This window comes from Trichosurus vulpecula, chromosome 3, assembly GCF_011100635.1.
Source record: "Trichosurus vulpecula isolate mTriVul1 chromosome 3, mTriVul1.pri, whole genome shotgun sequence".
In the NCBI taxonomy this organism is placed as follows: Eukaryota; Metazoa; Chordata; class Mammalia; order Diprotodontia; family Phalangeridae; genus Trichosurus; species Trichosurus vulpecula.
In genome coordinates this window covers 291566864-291592483 of record NC_050575.1, presented here as the reverse complement: position 1 = coordinate 291592483, position 25620 = coordinate 291566864, and the positions used below count along the sequence as shown (strand labels likewise).

At 40.4% G+C, this 25620-nt stretch overlaps 1 protein-coding gene across 3 annotated transcripts in view; it reads right to left on the bottom strand.

The window, feature by feature from the left end:
• EXTL3 (exostosin like glycosyltransferase 3) overlaps positions 1 to 25620 on the bottom strand; it is a 95195-nt gene that overhangs the window by 10640 nt on the left and 58935 nt on the right. For all 3 annotated transcript variants that reach the window (XM_036750463.1, XM_036750462.1, XM_036750461.1), the window contains 3 exons: positions 11733 to 11860; positions 8803 to 8947; positions 3389 to 3517 (listed from right to left, as the gene is read on the bottom strand). In XM_036750463.1, the coding sequence (XP_036606358.1) occupies positions 3389 to 3517; positions 8803 to 8947; positions 11733 to 11860 (402 nt within the window). The remainder of the gene's footprint in view (positions 1 to 3388; positions 3518 to 8802; positions 8948 to 11732; positions 11861 to 25620) is intronic.

Genomic DNA, 25620 nt, shown 5'->3' with positions numbered 1-25620 from the left:
AATGCACTTTGAAACGTTCACTTTTCAAGGGAAAGATTCTAATAACACAGCAGGAAACTGAATGTCAATCACAACAGTGTGGGGCCACAAGACAAGAAGCAGTTGATGGATCGGTCATGACACATGCATGTATATTCATCTACATTATAGCCAAGTACAGAACAGTTCTAATTGTCAATACAAGGTGCACAGACATCAACCTGAGTCTATGCACCAAAGCAGGGCTGCAAAAATAGAAATCAAAGTCTAAATTTGACAAGAGGATAAAAACAAGCAAGAACAAAGGTTAGGGGTGCAAACCATGGTGAGAGCACTGAAATCCCCAGAAGTGGGGGGGGGGAAGGTGTCCAAGGCTTCTCAGGCTTACAGGAGGATGCAGCTTTAAGTGACCAACTACACGGAGCCCAATCTCTTCTTCTTCAGTCTGACCCAGGCAGAGAACTTAACTCCTGCTGGTCTAAAAATTCTGTTCTACCACTGAATTAACTAACACCAGTGCTAACGAACACAACAAGGAGAGCATTATAAATCAGTGCTCTTTATAGTTCAGTGAAAAATAATTTGTTAGCTCAGCATCAGCCTTAAGATTCAATTATATGTGTTGTGATTGTTTGCATAAGAAAATAAGGACTTAGCCCAGGCTCCTTTCCTTTGAAATGTAAGCCACATGAGGGTCACACATCTTCTCATTTACTTAGGGGCACTAACAAACTGAAGGAGGACAGAACTCACAACAGCTGGCATTTACACGGCACTTAAAGGTTTGCAAAGCGCTTTACATACGCTACCTCATTTTAGTCTCACAATGACCTCATCAGGTAGGTGCTGTTGTTATTATCAACACCATTCTCTAGATGGGGAAACTGAGGCCAACAGATGGAAAAGCGACTTGCCCAGGGTCACAAAGCTAGTGTCTGAGACAGGATTTTAACCTAAGTCTTCCTGAGTCCTAGTTTCCTGCCCTATCCATTACACCACCTCGCTGCTCTCAAATAAATAATCTTGACTCTGATAAATCTGCTCATTTCTCTGCCCCAGAGAAATAAGGTACTTATTCTTGCTTTAATTTCTCTGAGACACAGGCAACTCTCTAGACTATAAATTATAGATATGTTGTAATCTGCCTGGGTGGAAAGGAGTGCCTACAGCACCAAAATCACAAGCCCCTGATGGACCAAGAAGGAAACAGGCAACATAGTAGGGAAGCAACTAACCAGAAAGGGCAGTAAATCAGGGGCAAAAATCCAGATTAGAAAGTCCAAGAGGGAAGAGGTCACAGGCTCCACAGTAATGGAAAGTCTAATCTCAAAGCCATGACCCTTGAGAACTCTTAGGTAAGCATGGCATTCTGGAAAGGAATATTCAGAGCGAACAGACTTTGGCCTAGCCTCATTCAATAAACAATGAGGCTGGGGCTTCCACAAACCAGAGCCTTTTACCAACCCTGAGACTGCCTAGGGTTCCGGCAGTCCACAGGCTCCAGACAAACTGACTACAAACTCTAGAATTCACCAGCTACTACATGGGACACGGGAATGACTGGGGCCACCAACAGCATCATCTGAATCTCAGTGGCCACTGGCAAACTACAAAGCAAAAAAAGTGAATGCCTGGGGAAGCAGATGCAATAGCCAATAGAAGGAATAAGGTCCTAGTAAAAGAAAAGAATAGCAATCGATACTACAAAGAGGTTGCATTAGAAGAGATTGTCCCACTCTCCCAATTTCTTAAAAGCAAAATCAGTAACCCCATCCTGGGAAATGCATCACAGACTATCAGCTCAGGCTTGATACCTCCATTTGCTTCTTCCCATCTGAAATCTCCCTCCCTCAGAGCCTGGGTTTTATAGGACGATTAAACACCTGAGTTACCCCATTCTAGGCTGGCTCATCTATAGGGATCACAAGTTATGTTTTCTCCCAGATGAAAGCCATCCCAAATTTAATGGAGCCTCTTTAGAATCTATACTTGTGCACTCTGTGTTGGAAGCATGACATCTTTAACCCCTTTAGCAATGTTTTATGACTAGAATGGAAGATGGTATAAAAGAGTGGGAAACAATTCAGGTGACTGGCTGATAATGCCAGGACTGACAGAGTGAACATGGAAGAGCCCAAAAAAATTGCTGTCACTGCAGTCTTGGGCATAATCTATCCCCTCCTCTTCCTGCCCTCGTCCTCCAAGAACCTCTGACAATTTTTCAGACCAACCAACAGGGAGAGCTGAAGCACTGACAACCACCGTAGCCCACAAAGGCTGAAGAGGCAGGAATCAGAGGAGTCGCCAGGGGAGTGGAGAGAACACTGAGCGCAGAGTCAGGAGGAGTCGGGTTTAAATGCCCCCTACCCCTGACACTGACTAGTTTTGTCACTTCTCTCTCAGAGCCTCAGATCCCCCAATCCATAAAAAGGGGATAACATCACCTGGACTGCCTGCCATATGGGGTCACTGCGAGGATCAAATTAGATAACACGTGTAGTGTGGGGCAAACTTTAAAAGCGCCATCACAACTGTATCTGTGATGACTAACTTTGATAGACTTGGCTCTTCTCAGCAATGCAAGGTTCTAAAACAACTCCAACAGACTCATGACGGAAAAAGCAATTCACATCAAGAGAAAGAATTACAGAATCTGAATACAGATTAAAGCAAACTATTTGCTCTTTTTTTATTTTGTTTTTGTTTCTGTTTTGTTTCTTCTTTCTCGTGGTTCATCCCATTGGTTATAATTCTTTTTCACAACTCGACTATTGTGAAAATATGTTTAGTGTGAAGGTATATGTAGAACTTATACTGGATTGCATGCTTTCTTGGGTGGGCCAAGGCGGGAGGAGAGGAAGGGGAAGAAAATTTGAAACTCAAAAACTGGAGGAACTGAATGTTGTAAACTAAAAATAAATAATTTTTTTTTAAAAAAAGCGCTGTCACAAACATCAAATGTTATTGGTTAGGGGGAAAAAAATCACATACTTCTCAAAAGTGAGGCAACGAAGGAAATGGGAAAAATCCCAGAGGAATATGACAATAGCGCAACAAGATCTACAAGGATACAGTCTTTTCATGGAGTGCACATAGTTGTCTCTCTGTGATGTCAAGAAGAGGCAGATACTCCTACCTTAGACAGGTAGAAGATCAGGGAAAACAACTTACCCACCCATTCCCACATAGCCCTTGCTTATTCTCCCTTCATTCAGTATAGAATTAAAAGCCAATATTCTTCACAACTAGCCAAATAGAAATGGCAACCAACTGGGAGTAAGTGGTTTCTGCAAGACTGGACTGAATGATTTCAGCAACTAAACAAGTTTCCTGACTTCCAAGACTGTGTTAAGTGGAGTTTAGGAGGACTACCCACACATCTGTCCTCTCCTTCTTCAGAATTCCTCACCTTGATGGGGGGTTTCCGGGTGATGTGAGAGACGAGGAAGTTCATGGCGATATCCTCACAGTTGATGTACTCATCCACCATATCCCGGATGGCCTGAGGCATCACATAGGAGTACAGGTAGGCATAATACTATTGGGGAACAAAACAAAGACGCCGTAAGAGGCTATCCAACATTTCAGGTTAGCACGTTATTTTTATGTACAACAAAAACACACAAGGTTCTCTGCCTTCAAAAACCTTATTATCTATGTAGGGAAAGTGTATACGATAAAAGTTAAAGAACAAGCATTAAATAATAATTCAAAAATTAGCCACACACAGTTTCTTCAACTGCTCATGACATGGTTTACAGTCCTTTCACCTACCTAATCACCCTCCTCTAGATACACTTCCTCTCTGTCGATGTCACTAATAAAATCCAACATGATGCTCTAAGCCTAGTATTCTCAATTTTGTGTGTGCATCATTGGCCTCCTCTTCCCCTTGGTAGTCTGGTGAAGCCTCAGCTTTTTAGATGCATAGAACAAAATACATAGCACTATAAAGAAAAATAATTGTGTTGAAAAACACTTATCTACCTAAGATAAGTTTATAGACTCCAGATCATAATCCCCTGCTCTTACGTCTGATCAAAAGTTCAGCGAGACTACCAACTCCCTTTGATTTTCACGTTATACTTTGATGCCATTTAATTCAACAAACATTTAATAAGCACCTACTGTTGGCAAAGCACCACATAAGATGAAGGGAGTGGGACACTTTGATAGAAAGCTTAGACAGAGATTACTGAGACTGCAATACAGGACACGAAGATTGCGTTAGTTTTCTTTCACGATCCCATCCTTTGTGTAATCAGCAAGTGCTCCCAGGTAACTACAACTGGAGTAAGCCAGACCTTCCCATCCCGCTCTTGTGCAGCTGACTCTTTGAACCTAAGTGCAAGGTCTCAATGGTGGAGCTATGGAAAGAATCTAAGAACTTGGTCTTCCTGTGTCTTCTACCTAACAAGAGCTTGCTTAAGTACTTTTCTCTACAGCTACAACTGGCATTTCGGATTCTTAGAATCAACACCCTGGGTCAGATCTATCATCCATTTAGGCCATGTGTCTCTAACAGTAACCGAGATAGAGTATGGGGAAGTATGGTCACGTCTCCCAATTCCAAGTTCAAAAGAGCAGGGCTGCATTCCAAAATGTGACATATCACCTAGGAGCTAAGTACAAACTTGGCATCTGTGAAGTTACCAAAATTTTTTTGAAACTAACTTTTCAGTCTATGCCATATCACCTTCGGATAACAAGCCCTGAAAGCAAAAACTTGGGGCCAGAAGACAGTAAACTCCACCAGCTTTGAAATAGTGGAATTAGGTGGACAACTCTGCGATCGCCTTTTCTGGACTGTATAAAATTAGATCGAGTCTCCTCTTGACCTTCATCTTTCTGAACTTTAAAAGTCCCCAACTTCAAAATCTTTTTCATTCTGCCTCATAATATGTGTTCCGTCATTCTGCCTAGTTTTTTCTGGCTCATCTCCAGATTCCGTGAATCCTGCTTGAGCTATACGGTAACTTAAGAAACTGTGTGCAAGTTTTGTAGCAATGTAGGATAGCAGCTGATGTCTGGTTTCTTATACCCTTTCTGATGATTTCACTGGCCTCAGCAGCGTACACTTGGCAAGTTTCATCAGAGAACAATCACTAATGACTCCAAGCCCTTTTTCTGAGTCACCACTGTTAGCTTGGAGTGCCTCATCCTATAAATATAATACGGTTTTTACATGCATACCATTTGCCCCAAATGAAGCTTACACGTCACTTATCCACCCACTCTGAAAGCCTCATGAGATCTTCCTACACTTGCTCTTCATCAACTTGGAGTTTTCCAATGCCCCTGAAGGGCTTTGTGTAGAGTTTGCAAAAACATGAAAATTGTACTGTCCATTTTCTCTTTCATGTCATTTATAAAATATTGAACAAAACTGACCCCAACAATACAGAATTATACTTAGAAGATGATTAAAACGTTCATATCCTTTGCCTAGAGATCCTATAGCTACACATATTCCAAGGAGGTCAAATATAGAAAGAAAAACCCTAGATAAATCAAAATAGCAGTAGTAAAAAACCAGAAACAAAGTAGATGTCTAAGGACTGTGAAATGACTAGATAAATGATTGCACATGAATGTAATGGAATGCTACCATGCTATAAGAAACAACAAACATTTAATTTGCTTACTCAGTACCATACCAATCAACCTACCAAAGAATTACTTTATAGAGCTAGAAAAAATAACAAAATTCATCTGGAAGAACAAAAAGTCAAGAATATCGAGGGAATCAATGAAAAAAATGTGAAAAGGGCCTAGCAGAAGCAGATCTCAAACTACACTACAAAGCAAAAATCACTGAAACAATCTGGTACTGGCTGAGAAATACAGTGGTTGATCAGTGAAGTAGATCAGATGTACAATATACAGAAACAAACAAGCACAATAACCTAGTGTTTGATAAATCCAAAGAACCCAGGTTTGAGGCAAGAACTCACAATTTGACAAAAACTGCCGAGAAAAGTGGAAAGCAGTGAGGCAGAAACTAGGCACCATCCAACATCTCATACTGTATAATAAGATAAGCTTAAAATGGATACATGATTTAGAGATAAAGGGGGATATCATAAGCAAATTAGAGGAACATGGGAAAAAATTACCTGTCATATCTATGCATGCTATGACATGACCAAACAAGAGACAGACAGGATCACAGGGGATAAAATAAATAAATTTTATTACATTAAAAGAGCTCTGAAGTTCTACCTCACATGCATTAGATTGGCTAACCTGACAGAAAAGGAAAATAATAAATGCTAGAAAGAATGTGAGAATATAGGTATACTAATGCTGGCGGGACTGTGAACTGGTCCCACCATTCTGGAGAAAAATTCGGAAATATGCTCACTATAAAACTGCACACCCTGTGACCTAGCATTACCATTATTAGGTTTGTACCCCTAAGAGACCAAAGAAGAAGAAAAAAGACCTGCATGTGAAAAAATATTTATAGCAGCATTTTTGTAATAGCAAAGAAGTGAAAACTAAGGGGATGCCCATCATTTGGGAAATGGCTAAACAAGTTGTGGTATATGAACATGAAAAATACTGTTGTGTTATAGGAAATGACAAAGGCAATGGATTCAGAAAAATCTAGGAAGACTTACATGAAATAATGCAAAGTGAAATGAGCTGAACTAGGAGAACGCTGTGAAAAGTAACACCAATAGAGTAATGATGACCAACTGTCAAAGACTCAGCTACTCTAATCAATACAATAATCACAACGATTCCAAAGGATGCACGATGAAAAACGCCGTCCACCGCTAGACAAAGCGGACTCTGAATACAGACTGAAGCCATTTTTTCACTTTATTTTTCTTACTCCCCTGTCCCCCCCTGCCCCACACAATATGTCTAATGTGGAAATATATTTTGCGTGACTTCATATGCAGATGGGTATTATATTTATTGCCTTCTCAATGGGTGAGGGAGGGGGTAGAGGGTGGGAAAGAAATTTGGAACAGAAAATAAATTTATTTTAAAGAAGAAACATTTTACATAAAGAATACAGAGAAGTACAGAAAAACTCATGTGAACTGATGCATGGCAAAATAAGCAGAATCAAGAACACAATATACACACTAGCAACAATGTATATGGAAAGAACAACAGCCACAAAAACCGAAAACTAAACACTGTGCAATTATAATGACCAAGTCTGACTCTGAAGAGGGGACAGAAGAACGTACCTCCCTTCTTTGCAGATTTCTAAATTATCATGGACATGGAAACTGTATATTGTAGAACTTCATAGATACGCTGGTTAGTTTTGCTGACCTGCTTTTCTTTTCCATATTTTTATTCTTTTTACAAGAAAAGGCTTTTTGGGAGAGGGAGGAGGGGATATATATTTGGAAATAAAGTGATAGTAGAAAAGGAAGTAATGAATTCATTTTAGAAAAAATGAACGCTGTGTAATTATAATGACCAAGCTTGGCCCCAAAGAGAAGAGAAGAAAATAAAGCTTTCTCCCTTTCTTTTTTTCCACAGAAGTGGGGAACTAGGGTAGCAATGTATACACTGTGAGATTTAATGTGTTGGTTAATTTCACATGACGATTTTTTTCTTTCTTTCCCTTTTATTCTTTGTTTTAAAGATGGCTCTCTAGGGAGGGGAGAGATATATTTAGAGATAAAAGCAATGTAAAAACAAAATACATCAATAAAAAATTTTTGAGTGGATTTCAATAACAGTGCCTGCTAAACTTCTCCATCTATAGGAGTGCCTATTTATCCTGCCCGTTGCTTTCTACTCATAAGTCAATAGTCTGACAAAGTAATTTTGTGTTATCTTTTTAAAAATAACCTTTGGTGTGTGTGTAACTTTGTCAAAGATTTTTAAAAGTCTAATTAAATTGTATTTTCTGGCTCCTCCTTGATCACATTTATTTGTACACCACAAAAACAAACAAAAACCACTTTAACTTTAGACATGATTTTTCCTAAGGCTTTGTGTTCAATGATTCTATCATTTATTATGGATTTCACCAGCTTGCCTTACACAGAAGCAAACCTCCCTCCCTCCAAGGTTCTCAGGGATCCCTCTGAACCCTCCTTGTATATGGGATTCCACTAGTAATCCCTGTAGAATAAACAGACAGTTTTAACTCCTGGGTAGGTGCTACTTGGTTCCTAACAATTTACCTACTTTTAGCCCCAATGACAAGGTTTAGAATTAGGTCTAAATCAACTTTCTCCTCATCTTGTACTTCCAATCTGTCTGCTTCAAAAAAAAATGACTTGGGAATTTTCCTATTGTTCCCCTTTGTAAAGTTTAAGCAACAAATTTCATTTCATCTCTCAGTCAGACAAAACAGCTTGTCTTTTAGCGCCTTCTCTTTTCTTTTTTCAGTGTCTCTGCCCTCCTAGGCATTGCTAGAGCTCATCAATGTATCAACTAATCCTGTGCTAAAATGTCATTACATAATGGCTTCCAGGGTTAAAACTTCCCATGTGTGTTTTCATTTTAACAAGGGAAAGAAAAAAGTCTTCCGGATCCAAAGGAGTTGATTTCTAAGATAGACTAACTATATCATGCAATAGGAAGGACATTTTTGAATAGGGAGCCTTCCCAAGAGCCCCTCAAATCTTTCCATATAGACAACTATCACTTTATAATGTAATCCCTGTTTTCTGCTCTCGATTTTTTTTAATTTCTAGATAGAGCTTTTACATGTGATCCCTCTGATTAAAATAAAGTTCATTTCTAAGATGGGGGCAGGAAGAGAATTAGTTGGTAAAAATATTCAACCCTGCAAAGACTGCTTACAGTTGGTTCCTCCTTCATCAATACACTTTTCCTTACCTTGTGAAAAAAGGCAGCACCTGTCAGCACCATGGATAGCTCACAGGAGTAGTTGGAGTTATAGAGCCAGGACTGATGCGGAATGTCCCAAGCATGGTATCGCCCAGGAAAACCCACAATACGATCTCGAGCTTCTCTCCATACCCTACAAAAAAAAAGATTCATACACATCAAAGTTCAGGGCCTTGAAAGGTCCGTGAAATATTTTAACCTTATTGCTTGTGAACAGTCACACCACATACTTCACCCAATCTATGTTCTAAGTCTTGTATTCCAATCATCTTCTTTCTTAGTTTGCCACATTTATCCTGGTCTCTGACATCTGTGTTAAATTCAGAATGTGATCGCAGGGGAACAGAATGAGATCTAACTGGGTCAAAGAGACCGCATAATATAGTAGAGAAAAAGCACTGGCTCTAAAGTCAAGAGAGCTTGTGTTCAAATCTCTCTTCTGACACTTTGTGTGTCACTCTGGGCCTCAGTTTCTTCACCTGTAAAATGAGCGGTTGGACTGGCCGGCCTCTGAGGTTCTTTCCAGTTGTAGAGCTATGAGTATTCATAAACATATTTATTCACTGAGGATGTTCATTAAATGCAAGAAAAAAAATTAAGAGCTTTTTTTAAAGGTCTCCCTGAGAAGTTGTTATGCCAATATGAGTCAGAGGCTGGACAGACCTACTTCTAGGAATGTGACTAGAAGCAGCATGACTCTCACTTTTCAGGGATAAATTTGTTGTGGCATCAGGGCAAAGAACTGTGCAAAGTCATGGGAGAATATTTGCCCAGGCTCTAGGTCACATAGGAAGGCTTCCTGAACCAGACAGTCATAGTGCTATGGGAAGGGCCTATTTTTTTGCCCTCAACACAATGAGAAACTACATCCTATGTGACAATTCATTACAGAAAGAGTTATTACTATGCAAATGATAAATCAGAGAATTAACTCTCTGTTACCACCTTTAGGGATGTTGTAAAATACTGTACTAGGTTAGAAGCAAGGTACATCAAGGGAAGTTTGTTTTCTGCTATCAATTCTATGACAGTGAAATTCTGCGTAGAGTTTCCTAGGATGACCTGAATGATCTCTCTTCTCCATTGAAAAATGTTAATCATTAAGTTGATCAGACTGGTCTTGCTGACCAGAACCATAAAGGTCATTCTTTTTCCTGTCAAGATTTGGCCAGTTAGGCTCAGGGCTACACAAATCAGGTACAGACCCTCCTAATGTTAAAAGAAGGTCAGCAGTAAAGGTTTCAACAATAACTTTATTAAGGAGGCACACCCCATGCTTCCTAGGTTGGATTCCGGCAGATCTGGAGGGATATCTAGTAGTATAACTGAAAATAAAACACATTCAATGAGGCTTTTCACCTTTCAGAGGGAGCATCCCTAGAGTATATTCACTGCCTGCTTTTGGAGAGAAGAAAGAGAAATCAGGGGGGTCCATCAGTTTGAGTCATGGGAAAGTAGAAGGGGCTCTCCCATTCCAGTCTAAGTCAGGCCTTCAAAAGTTCCAGGCCCATAGGATGTCAATAGAACTGGAACCAGGAAAAGAACTCTTGAGACGTACCTTCCAGCCCACAAGCCCACACTATCCCTCAAGTTCATCCTATCCAAAGACTTCCATGTTTGCATCTTTTACAAAAGGTTTCTTGTGGGCTTGGCTACACATGTTGAATTGTTAAGAGGTTGAGTTCAAGGGCAGCCCAAAGGGTTCTCTTGCAAGGAGCCATACAGTTAAAATGTGCCAACTGCTCCTCTCTTCTCTTTCACTGCTTGCTTGGATAGGAGCATTACAGGGGACAGTTTTTTCAAGACAGAACATAATTCGAATTGAAAAGCCAACTGGAATTTTAAAGAGAAAGGGTGGCAAAGGTCAGGAAAAAATTAATACGGCCACAGCCTAGTTCAACTCCAATATTGAGCCATAACTGTAACCAGACGTAATTATGTGGTATCTAGTCAGAACCTCACAACCTGGGGCTCTGGTTCCTAACCATCTCAACTCCTACATTTGACTACAAGGTCAAAGGTCACTCATGGAAACTTTGTCTCCAATGTCATGTCAGAAGACTTTTTTAAAAAAGCACTATCAATCTTTCTAAAGATGGGAAAGACAAATCATTTATTATGCCTAAATCTTTTTTGCTTTTGTTTGAAGGAAGGGATAGAAACTCTCTAGGACACCATGCTCCTCTTTCCCTAGGATTTGGTTTTGCTGTCTTCAGTCCTGCTATAGGGTCTATAATGCACCATAAGGTCATCATCAAAGATACCATATCCAAAGACAGAGGACGACTATACTGAAAAAAACAACATGGCTTCATTTTCCCACATTGCATAAACACAGAAGGGCAGTGCCCGAGCAAAGCTGGCTGGTTTCTATCTTGGTACAGGATAGACATTTCACAGTATGGGAAGATTTATAAAATGGCTGGTGAAAGAATAAACACTGTTTCAATAAGAAACTAAGAGGCAGCTAAGGAAAAAGCAGAAAGTCAAACTCTAAATTGAAAGAAACTTGATTTATCAATGAAGTTCCTGGGCTAGCTTTCCCCTTTAAGGGTATCTTCGGGCCAACATTTTATTCGAACTCTCTGTTTCCCCAGAGCCTTACAGAAAAGGCTAAATAAATGTTTGTTAAATGAGCAAATGAATAAGTGATATAAACTCAAAAAGATTTGGAAAGTAGGAGGCCTAGGAGCTAAAACATCCCTCCAAGGAAAAAACTTCTGCACAGCAAAGAGCTGACTTTCTGAGGTCTGCCTCTAAGTGGGGATGTGCTTTTGAGTTAAGTATCCAGGCTCCAGGACCTTGTTTTTAACCCTGAATATCTGTTCCACACACTGGCAGATACCAAGTCTTTAAGGGAGGAACCTAGAATTTTTGTCGTATTCTCCTTGTGGCTCAAATGCCAACCAGCCCCTCACCGAAAGCCAAACATGATCTCATCATGGCGGAGGTGAGCATCGTCATCAATGGACAGGATGGCCTCAGTCTCGATTTCATTCCAGGGTAAGAAGCGATTGTTCAAGCTGTTCTTCTCAGTGCGGACCACCTAAAAGGAGGAAGGAGCAGGAAGCACTGTGATAAATGTTGCCTGGGCAGCATATGGAGCCAAGAAAAGCTTATGCCAGAGGAAAACATAACTGAAGAAGAACTAAATTTACTGCCATCTACACAAACTAATACACAAGTCTTAGGAAGAAAATTGCTTTTAATAATTCAACAGTTTTGTAGAGTTTGATGTTTATGGCTATAATCTCATTTTTATTTGCTAATCTGTTTTGTGAAGCAAGCCAGGGCATGGATTATCTTTACAGAGCCAAAAAACAAAATCCAAAATCATTTAAGATGAAAGTAACAGAGTTTCGATTAGGAATTCTAGTTCTTGAGTAACCAGTCACAATGCTATCCAACTTAATTTGACAATCCCTAAGATTATTTTATCCTAGGACTAATCCCTAGGATATTATTAAATAATTTCTATCCACAAATTAACTCTACATAGCCAGTGTCAAATTTGATATTCAGATCTTTCTTAATTTAGGACATCTTATATCCAATTTTGAAAGGTATTTCAGCATCGTTTATAGACTCAGAATCCTCCTACTTACAAAAACTGACACAGACCACTTAGCTACCTAGGATGATATACTCACTGTGTGTATTAGGCACCTAGTAGGTAGTAAATAGCTTTAATCACCTTTCCAAGAATTTCTAGAATAGCAGTATAGGACTGCTATAGTAGTATGGTACTAGGATAATAGTAGAGAGTTTAATTCTATAGATGAAAAAAGTGTCAATAATTTGATGGAGCTTGAGGTTTATAGTCCTGAAAACAGCCTCTAAAAAACCACGATAAATAGCTCAAGTTTATATAACATTTCATGGTTTACAAAGTGTTTTCCTCGGGACACCCTTTGAGGTGTGCAGCACAAATATTATCCTTATGTTTCTGACAAGAAGGCTCTAATGGCTCAGGGACTTACTCACATCATACCAGGGCTAGCATGTGTTGGAACTGGGACACCAACCCAGACCTTCTTTGTTCAAGACACTCTTGGCACTACCACATGTTAAACCAAGCAGCACAACCGATCCCCTTCACCATCTCAATCATCTAGATTGCACCATTTGGCTTTTATCTCTAACTACCTTATAGGCTTTGGTGACTAAGTGCCCATTCTACTTTTCCAAGTGAGGCACTGCCCACTAGCCTTGTTAGGATAAGCTGGCTCTGCATCTCATCTGGGCTCATTACAAGCCAACAAAATCACATAATCAAGAGCCCTCCCAGATACTTCATCACTTCTTCCCATTAGGTTTATTCCATTGCCATTCCAAGCATACACAAGGAACTTCTTTTCAAGGACTGCTGTTACTCAGCAAAACTAAAACAACTTCTTAGATATTCAGAAAATCCCACTCCAAGGACTAGGGCTCAAATGTCCCCCAAAATGTCTTAACTTCTCCAAAAAAAACACGCACATCTTAGTTTGATACACAAGACAAAGCAATCATAAGACAGTTTATTGGTCACATGGATTCAGGTGTATTCTGGGCCCTATTAGTTCCTTTATCACATTTACTGCATACCCCAAAAGTCTATTATAATACAATTGCTATGGTAGGCAGCAGTCCTATCCTGTATCTCCTGATAGTATTCTGCTGCAGTTCCATTCTGGGATAATTCTGACCACTTATGTAGCTCATTTGATCTTCACAGAACTTTATAATGAACCAATTAACCCAACTAGTTAGAAATCATATTATTCTGAAAACCTAGAAACGAAAAGTTTTTCAAGTTCAATTCTCAAGGCCTTGAGGCGCCATTTTATATTCCCCACAATACCTTTACTGAAGATAACTAAATCCCCCACTGGTTTTGCTGGATTGCTCACGTTCACTAGGTATTTAAAACATTAAGCTCTTTATCCATAGCCATCTAATCCTCCCTTCTTCCCCCCACCCCCAAATGAGATGTCATTATAAAGTTTTTTCTACAGTTGTTAACATCTGATTCTATACATACTTCCTGAATTAGACAAAAATGGAACTGAAGAAAATTAAAAGATGGTTGACTATTGATTATTCACATGTGGATCATTTATTACATATGGTCTACAACAGATTTAATATTCTAGGCTGGCTTCTCTCTGTCACCTGCACACCTTCTGGGCTACCTATCCTGCTCATTAGTTAGTGTCTGCTAGAAGAGAAATAGAAAGGCTTAGCCCACAGAAGGCTAGGGTACAAAAGAAAGGGTCTATTCTTGCTCAGGAAGTGTGCCAAGAACTAGCCTGGCACTAGCAGAAAATCCCTCCCACCTAACAAACTATCCAAACACATACAGATGAGGTTGAGATCCCAAAGTGGCCTTTCTCTGATTACATCTTTTTCAACATGGGATCTGAAGGACAGCTGGATTACTGCTGAAAGGTGTGGTACTAAGTGCTTAGACTGTTCACTGTCTGATGTGTTCCAAACTCTTAGTAGAAATAAATCTTTGGGTTCAAAGTGGCACCCAATCAATTCAAGTGGTTGAACAATTGCCTAAGGAATGAGGATACTTGCAAGAAACTGAGATCATCTTAACAGCCTCATAGCAGCCAAATGTCTCATTAATGTAAAAAGCAAACAGCAAAGTCTCCAAGACATGGCCTACTAGTCCTCAATAAAAGGTGTGAGATGACACCAGATTTAGTTCTACGGGGACCTTCTCTCAGAATAGGACAGGCAAAATGTGGCCAACACCCTGTACTTCTTTGGGACTCAAAAAAGAAAAAAAGGGACACCAGAGACATCTACTTTAAGACACAAAGTTCAAACATGCAATTAATGCTAGAATGCAAAGGCTGAAGAGATCCAGGATTACTCAGGGCAATACCAAATCAGAGATTTCTCTGACGCCTTCAAAGTCACAAGGGGCATCTCCACACCATCTCTAAGAAATGCTTATGACAGATACCACCCTCACACCATTCATAGGTAAAGAGAGTAGAATTCAGTGGAGATAGATGAACATCAATGAAACTGTTCTTAACATAGTTTTTAACTCTTCAGCATGAAGACTTGAAAATAACTTATCTGGGGGCAGCAAGTAGAGCACCGGCCCTGAAGTCAGGAGGACCTGAGTTCAAATCTGGCCTCAGACACACTTACTAGCTGTGTGACCCTGGGCAAGTCACTTAACCCCAATTGCCCTGCCTTCCCCCCTGCAAAAAAAAAAAAAAAGAAAGAAAATAGCTTATCTGAAGCCCAATTCCTAGACAAAATATTTGTAATGAGAGACTTGGTGCCTAAGGCTCAGGTCCAGGCAAAGGTACTATCAGAAAGAATACCTGGTGTCAGGGCACACCATAATTATGAAGGGCTGAAGCACTGTCAGTTTGGTTTGGTTTTGCAGGGGGTAGGAGAAGGGTTGGCAAGGTAGTAGAGTGGATAGAAAGCTAGGCATGGAGCCAGGAAGTTCAAATTGAGCCACAGATACTTACTAGCTGGGTGACCCTGGGCAAGTCACTTAACCTCCAACTGACTCTGTTTCCTCAATGTAAATGATAATACAGATAACAATAACTCCTGCCTCCCTGGGTTGTTGTGAGGCTCAAATGAGACAGTATCTGAAGAGTGCTTAGCAGAGTACCTGGCACATAGTAAGTAATATGTATTAGGTTTTTTCCCCCAGATAGTTCAGTGAATCAAAGAATATATAGTACCTACACATAGGTTCTGGAACAAGAAGGTTTCCAAATAGAGATCTGAGTCACCTGGTGGAAGTGAAGGGTTATGGTTCTGTTCTGGCAACACAGGGCAAAAGTCCACATAGTTCTGACAGCAGGATGCTTCAAAATTCCATTGTTGAAATGAGCTAGGGTCACAGCTCCACTCTCCCAGGAGCAAGGCTAAAAGGGTTAAGCTCTAGGGCAATGGGCCTGTATGTGTGCTGGCAGTGGAGACCTGGGACATTTTTGCACTAAGGTGGCAGATTAGATCAGCCTCTGAACCTGCCTCTGGACTACATAATATTTGAAAATCCATTTCAAAAAACTCATAGGATTACAAAAGAAACCAATTATATTGAAATACCAAAATATTAAAAACTGCAAAAACAAGTTCACATACCCCAAGTTAAGAATTCTTATCTCAGAAGTCAAATACTAGAAGAAATACTAGTAAACTGGGAGTTTTGGGTAGTTGGGCTCTAGACAACTGAAGTTTTAAATGGTAAAACATTATTTGTCTTTGGACTGTTGCTTAAATGCCTATGTGTTCTTGCCTCATCATCCCAGTTAGACTGTTAGCTCCTTGAGGACACAGACTGCACCTTACACTTACTTCCCTGCATCTCCCCCATTACCTTGCACAAAGAAACATTCTATCTTTAAGACAGAGAAAAGAACCCTCAGCATCATCTCATAAATATATAGCACTAAGTTTCGCAAAGTGCTTTCTTCATAACCATCCTATGAGATAGAAAGTACAAGTATAATTATCCCAATTTTACCAAAGAGGAAAATCAACCAATTGCATCTACTGCATGCAAGAGACAGTACCGGGCATTGGTATCTTGAAGCATCCTTGTTCCAGATCTATGTGGTCTGTATTGCCAGAACAAAACTGCAGCCCTTTACCACCACCACCAGATGAGCAGGGGTTGGATGTGGAAGCCCTCTTGTTCTAGAGTCTACGGCTATATGTAGGCTCTGGGGACACAAAGATAAAGGCAAAAAAAAAAAGTCCCTGTTCTCAAGACACAGTCTATGAGGGTACAAAATGAGCACAAATAAAAAATATACAAAATAAATTAATAGGGGAGGGGGAGGGTCACAAAGGACTGGGAGAATGAGGAAAGGCATCATGAAGGAGGTGACAACTGAGCTGACCTTTGACGGCAGCCAGGGTATCTAAGAAAGATGAAGAGGGAGAACATTTGAGACTGTGCAGGAGAAGCAGGAGATGGAACACTGTGTATGGGGAACAACATGTAGGTCAGATTAGTTGAAGTGGACTGTATATGAAGCAGAGCAATATACAATCAGTCTGGTAAGAGAAGCTGGAACTATACTGGAAAGGGCTTTAAACAGAGAAATTTATATTTTTTCATAGGCAACAGGGAGCCTTTGAAACTTCCTGAGCAGGGCAATGACATGGTCGTTGCTTTAGGAATATTAATTTGTGAACAACAGATTGCGGGGGAGAAGCTGGGAGCAGGGATATTATGGCAGCAGACCAGGTGAGAAATGTTATGGACTTGGACCAGTGTGGTTGCAGTGCGATTGGAGAGAAATGAAGAGATGGATTTGAAACCTCATCCATATGGGTATTTCCCTGCAAAAATGAAGATCACAATCCATCTATGCCTTCGACACGCTAGAGGCTTTCCTCAAGGTCTCTGAACAGTCTGTGAATGTTAAATGACCTCCCATGACCAGCCTTGCCTGCTTGTCACATCACATATTCCTAGGATGATATCTTGTACACTATTTCTATCCTATAATCATTCTCAGTAATATACACCAATCTCTTTGCTCCTGCCATGTAGCTCTCCCTTGTTCATTAGGTCACTAACAGCTCCAATTCCGAGATGATGGTGCTTCATATTCCATAGCCAAACAGAATAGCTGGAAAAATATTGATGGTAAAAATAGTGTAGGCGCGTGCGTGCGTGTGTGTGTGTGTGCGCGCGCGCGGGAGCAGATTAGAATGTCTGACAATCGTACCAAGATTTAATTCAGGCTGCTCTCTTCCTTTTATTCTATTCCTAACCCAGCTGATTGTCCATGGGAGTCACAGTCAAGACAATAAGCGTTCTTTGTGTGTGTGTGTGTGTGTGTGTGTGTATGCGTGCGTGCGTGCGTGTGTGTATGTGTGGAGACTATTAGGTTGATCTCTTCTGAGTGGTCATGAATGTCACTGAAGGGAATTTCTAGTATTTTAAGACTTTTCCAATCAGCACAAAGTCACCTGCAAACTAGAGCCTCTGGGAGACCCCCCAATCTCTAGGGAATCCCCGGTCTACCTGAATTCTGTAGAGGACATAAATCTTTGCTGAGCATCTCCATCTTTTATGCCTCCCTGGATATCAATAGTCAGAGGATTGCTGAACAAAGTAATTTCTGCAAACGCAATTATCAAGTCATCTTTTGTGCGCCCGAGGCTCTGAGTGGGGTGCCTTGGCTGTGGTCATACTGCTAGGAAGCGACAAGATATGAATGAATGGAGGCATCTCCCAACTCCAAGGCTGGTGCTCTTTCTACCACATCATGCTGCTATTTGACTAATTATTATAAATGAAAATACATGGGACAAGCTGCTACAAAAAATCAGATGATCATTTCAAAGCCAATGTAAATAACGTTTTAATTATCTGTTGTACGGAGGCTTCTAAGTACCAAGTGCCTGCCAGAGCTACATGCTTATTTCTTTAAAATAGTCAGTTGCAGGCCTGGGTGTGGGAGGGTAAAATTGGCTGAGGCTAGGGTGGTGAAAGGTCAGGCTGCAGCTGTCCATACAGCTGCTCCCTTCAGGGGAGAAAGAAGAGAAAAACAGCTCCATTTCTTACTATCACAGTATAAAAACAAGTCTGTTAAAAGCAATTTGGTGGGACCGCTTTGTGAGCCATTAAGAAATGGAAATTGGGCTGGATTTCATCCATGGACTATAGATTGCTTAATTCTGCATTAAAGCATGGAATAGCCACAAGATACTGGAATTCAGCATTATCTTCAGGGAAGGGAATAAGCAATTCAACCACAAAAGCAAAAGCTAAGTACAGGACATCTAAAGGGAATGCAACGGTTGGGCTACTGATTCAATTAGGGTTCCTAAAGAGAAAAAAAAAGTTCACCTAAGTTCCTTTCAGCTCTATAAATTTATAAAAGATAAATAAGACAACCTCTGCTATGGAGGAACTTATCATTTCAGTAGGCTAATAGGATGCATTCTAAGCCATAATTCTCGGGTTGCTTTTGCCTGCTTAGGACATGACTAGAAAATACCGAGCAGGGGCAATTAAAATTACAACCACCACCACCACCACCGATAACTAAATTGGCCTGAAAGAGTTAATGTGGAACCTGAAAATAAGATTATGACTTAGGAAAACAAATATAAGCTAATTATATATACATATGTGTAAATATATATTATATATATATATATTTTTTTCCCCAATTACATGTTAAAACAATTTTAAACTTTTTTTTTTTAAGTTTTGGATTCTATCCCTTCCTCTATTCTTCCCCTCCTCCCTCCCTGAGATGGTAAGCAATCAGATATAGGTTTTAAACAATCAAAAATATAGATTACACAGCCAGGTTGTGTAATGGATAGAGCACCCTGGACTTTGAGTCAGAAGACCGGAGTTTGAATCCCCACCTCAGACAGGTAGGTGTATGACCCTGGCCAAATTATGTTACCTCTCTCTGCCACAGTCTCCTCACCGATAAAGTAGGGATGACTTCACCTACCTCACAGAGTCGCTGCGACAGCCATATGAGACACTCTACATAAAGCACTCTGGGAACAATAAAGTGCTTTACAAATGTTATCTTATTATTATCATCCAAACAATAGGGATATGAAAACAAAAAGTGCAAACAGAAAAAGGAGCCCTAAAACTATGGTTCGGAAGTCCTCAAACCCTGCTCACTAATCACTTGCTCAAGGAGATAACTGATCCAGAAGGACAAAGCTGCTCCATGATTCTTCTTTTAAGGCGATGCAAATTAACAAATAAGAGAAAAAAAGAATAATAGGTTTTGAGTTTTTTAAATTACAACACAACCATCATTATTCGTTGTTCTTCAGTCACATCTGACTCTTGGTGACACCATTTGGGGTTTTCTTGGCAAAGATCCTGGATCCTTCTCCAGCTCATTTTACACATGAGGAAACTGAGGCAAACAGGGTTAAATGACTCGCCTAAGGTCACACAGCTGCCTGAGGCCGGATTTGCATTCAGGAAGAAGAGTCCTCCCAACTCCAGGCCTGTCACTGCACGCACTGAGCCACCTACGTTACTAATATCTAACACTACTGGATACATCACCATTCTCACACTGTTGAAAAAAGTCTGTTCTCTCTATCCAATCGACTCTGGAAATAAATGCAGCAATTTGGAAGATCCCCCCTCCAATTTTTCCCACCCTCCCTAAAGTCATAGTAATAATGTGTCAGCACCAAGCATATAGTAGGCACCTAATAAATATTCACTAAGTGAACAGGCAGCATTCAATAGTAGCTTAAAAAAAAAACAAAACTCCACTATTGTCCAGATTGAATGGTTGGTGGATCATATTTTTTCTATTTAAAAATAAATGCTATTCATTTTAGAAACTTTACCAAAATTTCTATTTATCTTTGACCAGATTTCTAAAACAAGTAGCATTTCTTTCATGAGTGTGTAATACAGCAAGCTACAGAAGCATGAGCTCACTGCCTTTGCTTTGTAGCAAATCCCCTAGTGTGTAACTCTATCCTTCGCAACCACACAAGAGCCAGGCCTCTAGGCTCATCTATCCTCCTCCATTGGTAGATAAGTCAAGACAACACAAACAAGGAAGATTCTGCTGCTAATCCAAGTTTCTTCAATATAACCAAAAGAAGAGGGAAAGACTCTCTGCAGGTCAGGGATTGCTTTGGTGGCTCAAAGTAACTTAGGTCTCCAGGCTTTTAAAAAAACATTTCTACAAAAGGAAGCCTAATGATGCACATGGTTGGATCAGAAACAGAACCAGGGACTAGGAGGACACATCCCAGAGGAAATGAGGCACTGTCTCATTAATATAGATAACCTAGTAGAACTCATCACAACAATGGCTTTCAAGAAGCATCAGCATTTGGTGCTATGCAATTATGAGATATTTTACGAGTTTCGATCTTTGAAAACTTGTACTGTTCATATATGATACATCCACTAGCAACCATTAAATAATTTCCAAATCAATAAATCGATTTTGTTTGCTTGCCTACAAGTTAAATACCACTCACTCAATCTCTTTACAGATTTAAAACTGAGAGTCTAGTGGCCCCAATTTTACAAATGCCATAAAACATAGCAAGAAACCCCACAGGGCTGGGGAACCTGCAGCCTCAAGGCTACATGTGGTCTTCTGGGTCTTCAAGCGCAGCCCTTTGACTGAATCCAAACTTCACAGAACAAATCCCCTTAATAAAAGGATTTGTTCTGTAAAACTTGGACTCAGTTAAAAGGCCGCACCCAAGGACCTGAAGGCTACATGTGGCCTCGAGGCTGCAGGTTCCCCACCCCTGACCCAGTATCATACCTCCTTCACTAAATTATAACCCACTACTTAGAAACAAAGAATTATAGGAAAAGAATGAATATCAAAACAGATCAAAAGAAACCTCTTTTCTTTTGATCCAGGTTTAGCCTCATAGTAAGGCTCATGGCCTCTCAATTCTAAATTAGTTACTCTCATTTCTTCCTGAAGTACTTTGGTGAGAGAAAAAGGAAATCACCTGGCATTAGATAAACAGAGGAGCTCTGAGTTATCTTAACCATCATTTTAAATTCAGTCAAAAGGACTGATAGAATTGCCTGGAAAGCAATAAAGCTCTTACCAGTAAGTCCATCATAGTTGATCATCACACAACCTAAGACAAAAGAGTTTTAACTTTATTGAATAAAGATTTCTGAGCAGAGAAACAACATGTAAAGTAGATCTCTGCCCCGGAAGATTATTTTGACGACAGCATGAAGGTCAGATTGGAAGGGGGAGAAGGTCATGGTGGGAGGACAATCGCAATAGTCTTGGATGGTTGTGATTTGGTATACTAGGGTGTTAGTAGTAGAAATAGAGAGGAGCAGAGAGAATTGAGAGCTGATTAAGTAGTTACCCAAATCAGACTCCACCATCAGCAGCAATATCCAGGCCTGAGTTGCTTTTACATCATAAAATGATAAGAGCCTTCTAGAATCTGGCACTGCCCTGCCCTTCCAGCTTTATCTCAAATTACTCTCCTTCACTCACTCTAATACTCAAGCCCAAGTGGTCTTCTCTGTCCTCCAACCTTGCTTCGTTACATACTACTCCCCTTCCCACACTCAACAATTCAGTCAAGCTGGCTTTCTCTCTGTTCTTCACACACCATGTATACCCCATCTCCTATCTGCACAACTTTTCACTCACCATCTCCCATGGTTCAAATGCAGTCTCTTCACCACCATCTCATAGAATTCCTCACTTCCTTCAAGACTGCTCAAAGACAATCCTCAAAGCCTTTCCTGATTCTCACCACCTGGCAGCTCCTTCTCTTCCTAACAACTTTGTATTTATTTTGTATAAATTTATGCAGTAAATGTCATCTTCCTTAGCAGAATTCAAATTGCCTGAGGCCAGGGGCTGTTTCATATTTGCCACTGTACCCTAGCACCTGACATATAGGAGACAGCTAATAAATATTTGATTAATTTGCTATTAGTTTCCCTACCTAAGCTCACACTGTTCTCCATGCCAAGGAAACCTAGTCTCCCTTTTTAACCTGCTGATTTCCTATCCCTTTGTAAAAGCCCTCCTCCCCTATGAGCCTTCCCTGATCTTCCCTGGTCAATAACAACCTTCCTCCTTGACTTCCTTCATAAAGCACTGTTTTGCATCCCTAATGCACTCATCAATCAAGTAACATTAAAAATTATAGTTGTCTTTGGTACTGTTTTATTCCCCCCATATTATAAGCTCCATGAAGTAAGGACCACATCTCATCTAGACTCTGTATCTCTCTCATTGCCTAGAACTGTGCTTTGTACAAAGTAGGCCCTTAATAAATGGTTCTCGAATTAAATAAATCTATTTACATTCTACAACAAGTCATACAGATGTAAGATTGTGTCCCTTTTATGTACAGCCTTTGCTAACGGTTAAATTTATAATAAAATGAAAAACTTTTAAGTTATTAAGATGAAGAAAATGTCTCTAAGATACCTTTCACTTCTTGAAAAAGGGCTCTAAAGCCCTGGACAAATCACACAGCAGGAAGATAGAATGAGCTTGCCAGCATCACTGTAAAAAAGCATCTCTGGGAGTAAAAAGAATTGTTCCTCTCCAGACATGTACACATACATAAACATACATAAGCACCCCCACACACATGCAAAACTGCATTATCATAAAAGAAATAAGACAATACAGTTCCCTATTATGTTTTGTCTTCTCCCACTAGAATATAAGCTCATTGAAGGGAGGGGCTCTTTCTTTTTGCTTATAATAGCATTCCCAGCCCTTGAAAGAGTGCACGGCACATAGTAAACGCTTTTATCCATCTGTGTGTACGTGTATAGTGTTTCAAACATTCCCTTTTAAGAAAGATACGTGTTAATCTTTCTAAAATACCACTTTCGTCATGCTAAACCAAGAACCTACAACAGTATTCCACAGCCCCCAGAAACAAGTGCTACTGTGCCCAGCCTGCCTTGCTCTAAATTACTCTCTGCTTTAAGCAGACTGGAACGGAGACTACATGTGTACTACCACCTCTACACCTACACCCTGCCTCACGGCATTCATGACAAGCAGTGTGGTACAGAGGGAAAGGATGAATGGGTTAGAAGTCAGAGGTCTTGGATTGGAATCCTGATCACTCTTCCTCTCTAGGCCTCAGTATGTCAGCTGTAAATCTGTACTCCTGTGGGGCCTGACAATCCCTTCAGCTTCTCTGAGGTCTCACCTCCACCAGCCAATAGGGATCTCAGCCCTTCCAGACTGCCCACAGCACACAAAAATCACAGAAAGACCTTAGAATCTTTCCAGTCCAGTTCTTTTATTTTACAAATGAAGAAGCCAAGGCCCAGGGAAATTCACATTTATATTATTTTCTCTGCACCTGATGTATTAAATGTACTGCTTTATTACATTTATTGTTTTGTAAGTTTTAGTTTCTCCATAAACCTAAGTCCCTTGGGGGCAGGATCATCTCCTGTCATGGGCAACCTTCTCTTCCTGTCCTGAGCACAGTGAACTGGTCACGAGGACAGTAATCAATAAAGGCTTCATGGACTAAAGCTGGAGGAAGTAGCCAAATGGCTCTATACCAGATGTGTGTCTTCTCCCAATGTCCTCAGTCAGAAAAAGGGCAGGTGCCAAAGGAGACCCCTCGCCAACCAAGTCCCTGCCATCTTAAGACTCAGAAGGTCACTTACCAGCAAGAGGGAGCGGTTTTGGCATGGACCATAAATCATCATCCTTGCTGTTCATGCTTATGCTCTTTCCTTCCTGGACTAAAACCTTAAAGTAGCAGCCTGTCAGTCGACAAGTGTTTACTAAGAAGTTTCTGTTTATGTAGCACTTTACCAAGCACAGTAGGCAGGTCAGAAATCAAGAAGACTGTTAGTATAGAGGCCAGTGCCAGAGACTCTTTTATGAACTTCGCTAAAGTCCCACCATCACCAAGAAGCCTCTCCCAGTCCTTCTTAATCTTACCGTCTTTCCTCTAAGAGCACCTCCAATTTATCCTCAACATATCTGAGCTCCTTTAGAGCAGGGATTATTTTTTGCCTTTCTTTGTATATCCCCAGTGCTCATCATAATGCCTGGAATATAACAGGTACAAAATAGATGCTAGTTGACCAACTAAATGAATTAATAATTTCTTGTCATTTACCCCTAGAAAGGCATAACCAATCAGGTTTTGTAGCTGGGCCTGCAGGGAGAGCAGACAACACTAGCAGAATGAAGCAGACGAGGGGCTATGCAGAGGATGAATAAAAGGAGGAATGTGGGACTAGAAAGAAGCATTCATCAAAGTGCTAAATGCTAGTAGATGGGAAAAGGATCAGGGCTTTAGGACTAAAAGGGACTACTGGGTGCTAACAGTCCACATGCCTCATTTTACAGATATGGAAACTGAGGTGAGATAGGTAAAATGAACTGCCCGTGATCACATAAGTAGATCAGAACTGGATCACAAGTCGTCTGGCTCCAAATCCACTTCCTGCCTGCCTCCACCTACTTATCCTCTTTCTGCTTGCGTTCTTGTCCTCCGCCCACCCCCCCCCACCCTCTCTCTCTCTCTCTCTCATAGATGTAGGAGTGACAGTACAAAAGGGATTATAGGTCAAAGACAAGCCACATGCAGTTGTACCATTATGTTTCATACTGTTTATCTCAAATTTAGCTACCGCCAAAGGAGAACATAAAACTCAGGAGATGAATTTAAATTGGAGGGCTGCAGGAAAGATAAACATGGCATCAGGCCTAACCAGTGAAATGAAGTCATATGAATCCTATGGCCCGGTCAGCACAGGTTACCATAAAATGAAGGCTGGACAGCTGCACATATATACTTGAACACCTTTGGGCAAACTGTATATTAAATTTAATCTAGTTTATATTTGCAAGATTATGAAGGAAGGAAAGAACACTAAAAGGGAAAGAAATTAAGAACAGCTCACACTTATACGTTGCTTCAAGTTTTACAATAATATTCCTCAAAACAACTACTAGGTAGAGGAATGATATTTCTTGTCTTTACTTTAGAGAGGAAGAAAATGAGCTTCTGAGACATTAAATGACTTTCCCAAGATCACACAGATCGACACAAACCAGGCCCTCTGAGTCTAACAATCCAGGGTTCATTCTATTTCACCACAGCAAGATTCGGGGTCAACGTACCTCTGTGACATCACATCAATATCAGCCTTCCCAGCAGTCTACATCTTGCATTGACTATCTCAAGTTTCTTCACATTAGCAATGGTATAAAATTCAGTAGAGGCGAGTTTAAATTAGAAGGGGCCAAAAATGACACTGTCATTAAGAAATGTCAGGTATTCTTAGATGTCGGGTAAAGAAAATTG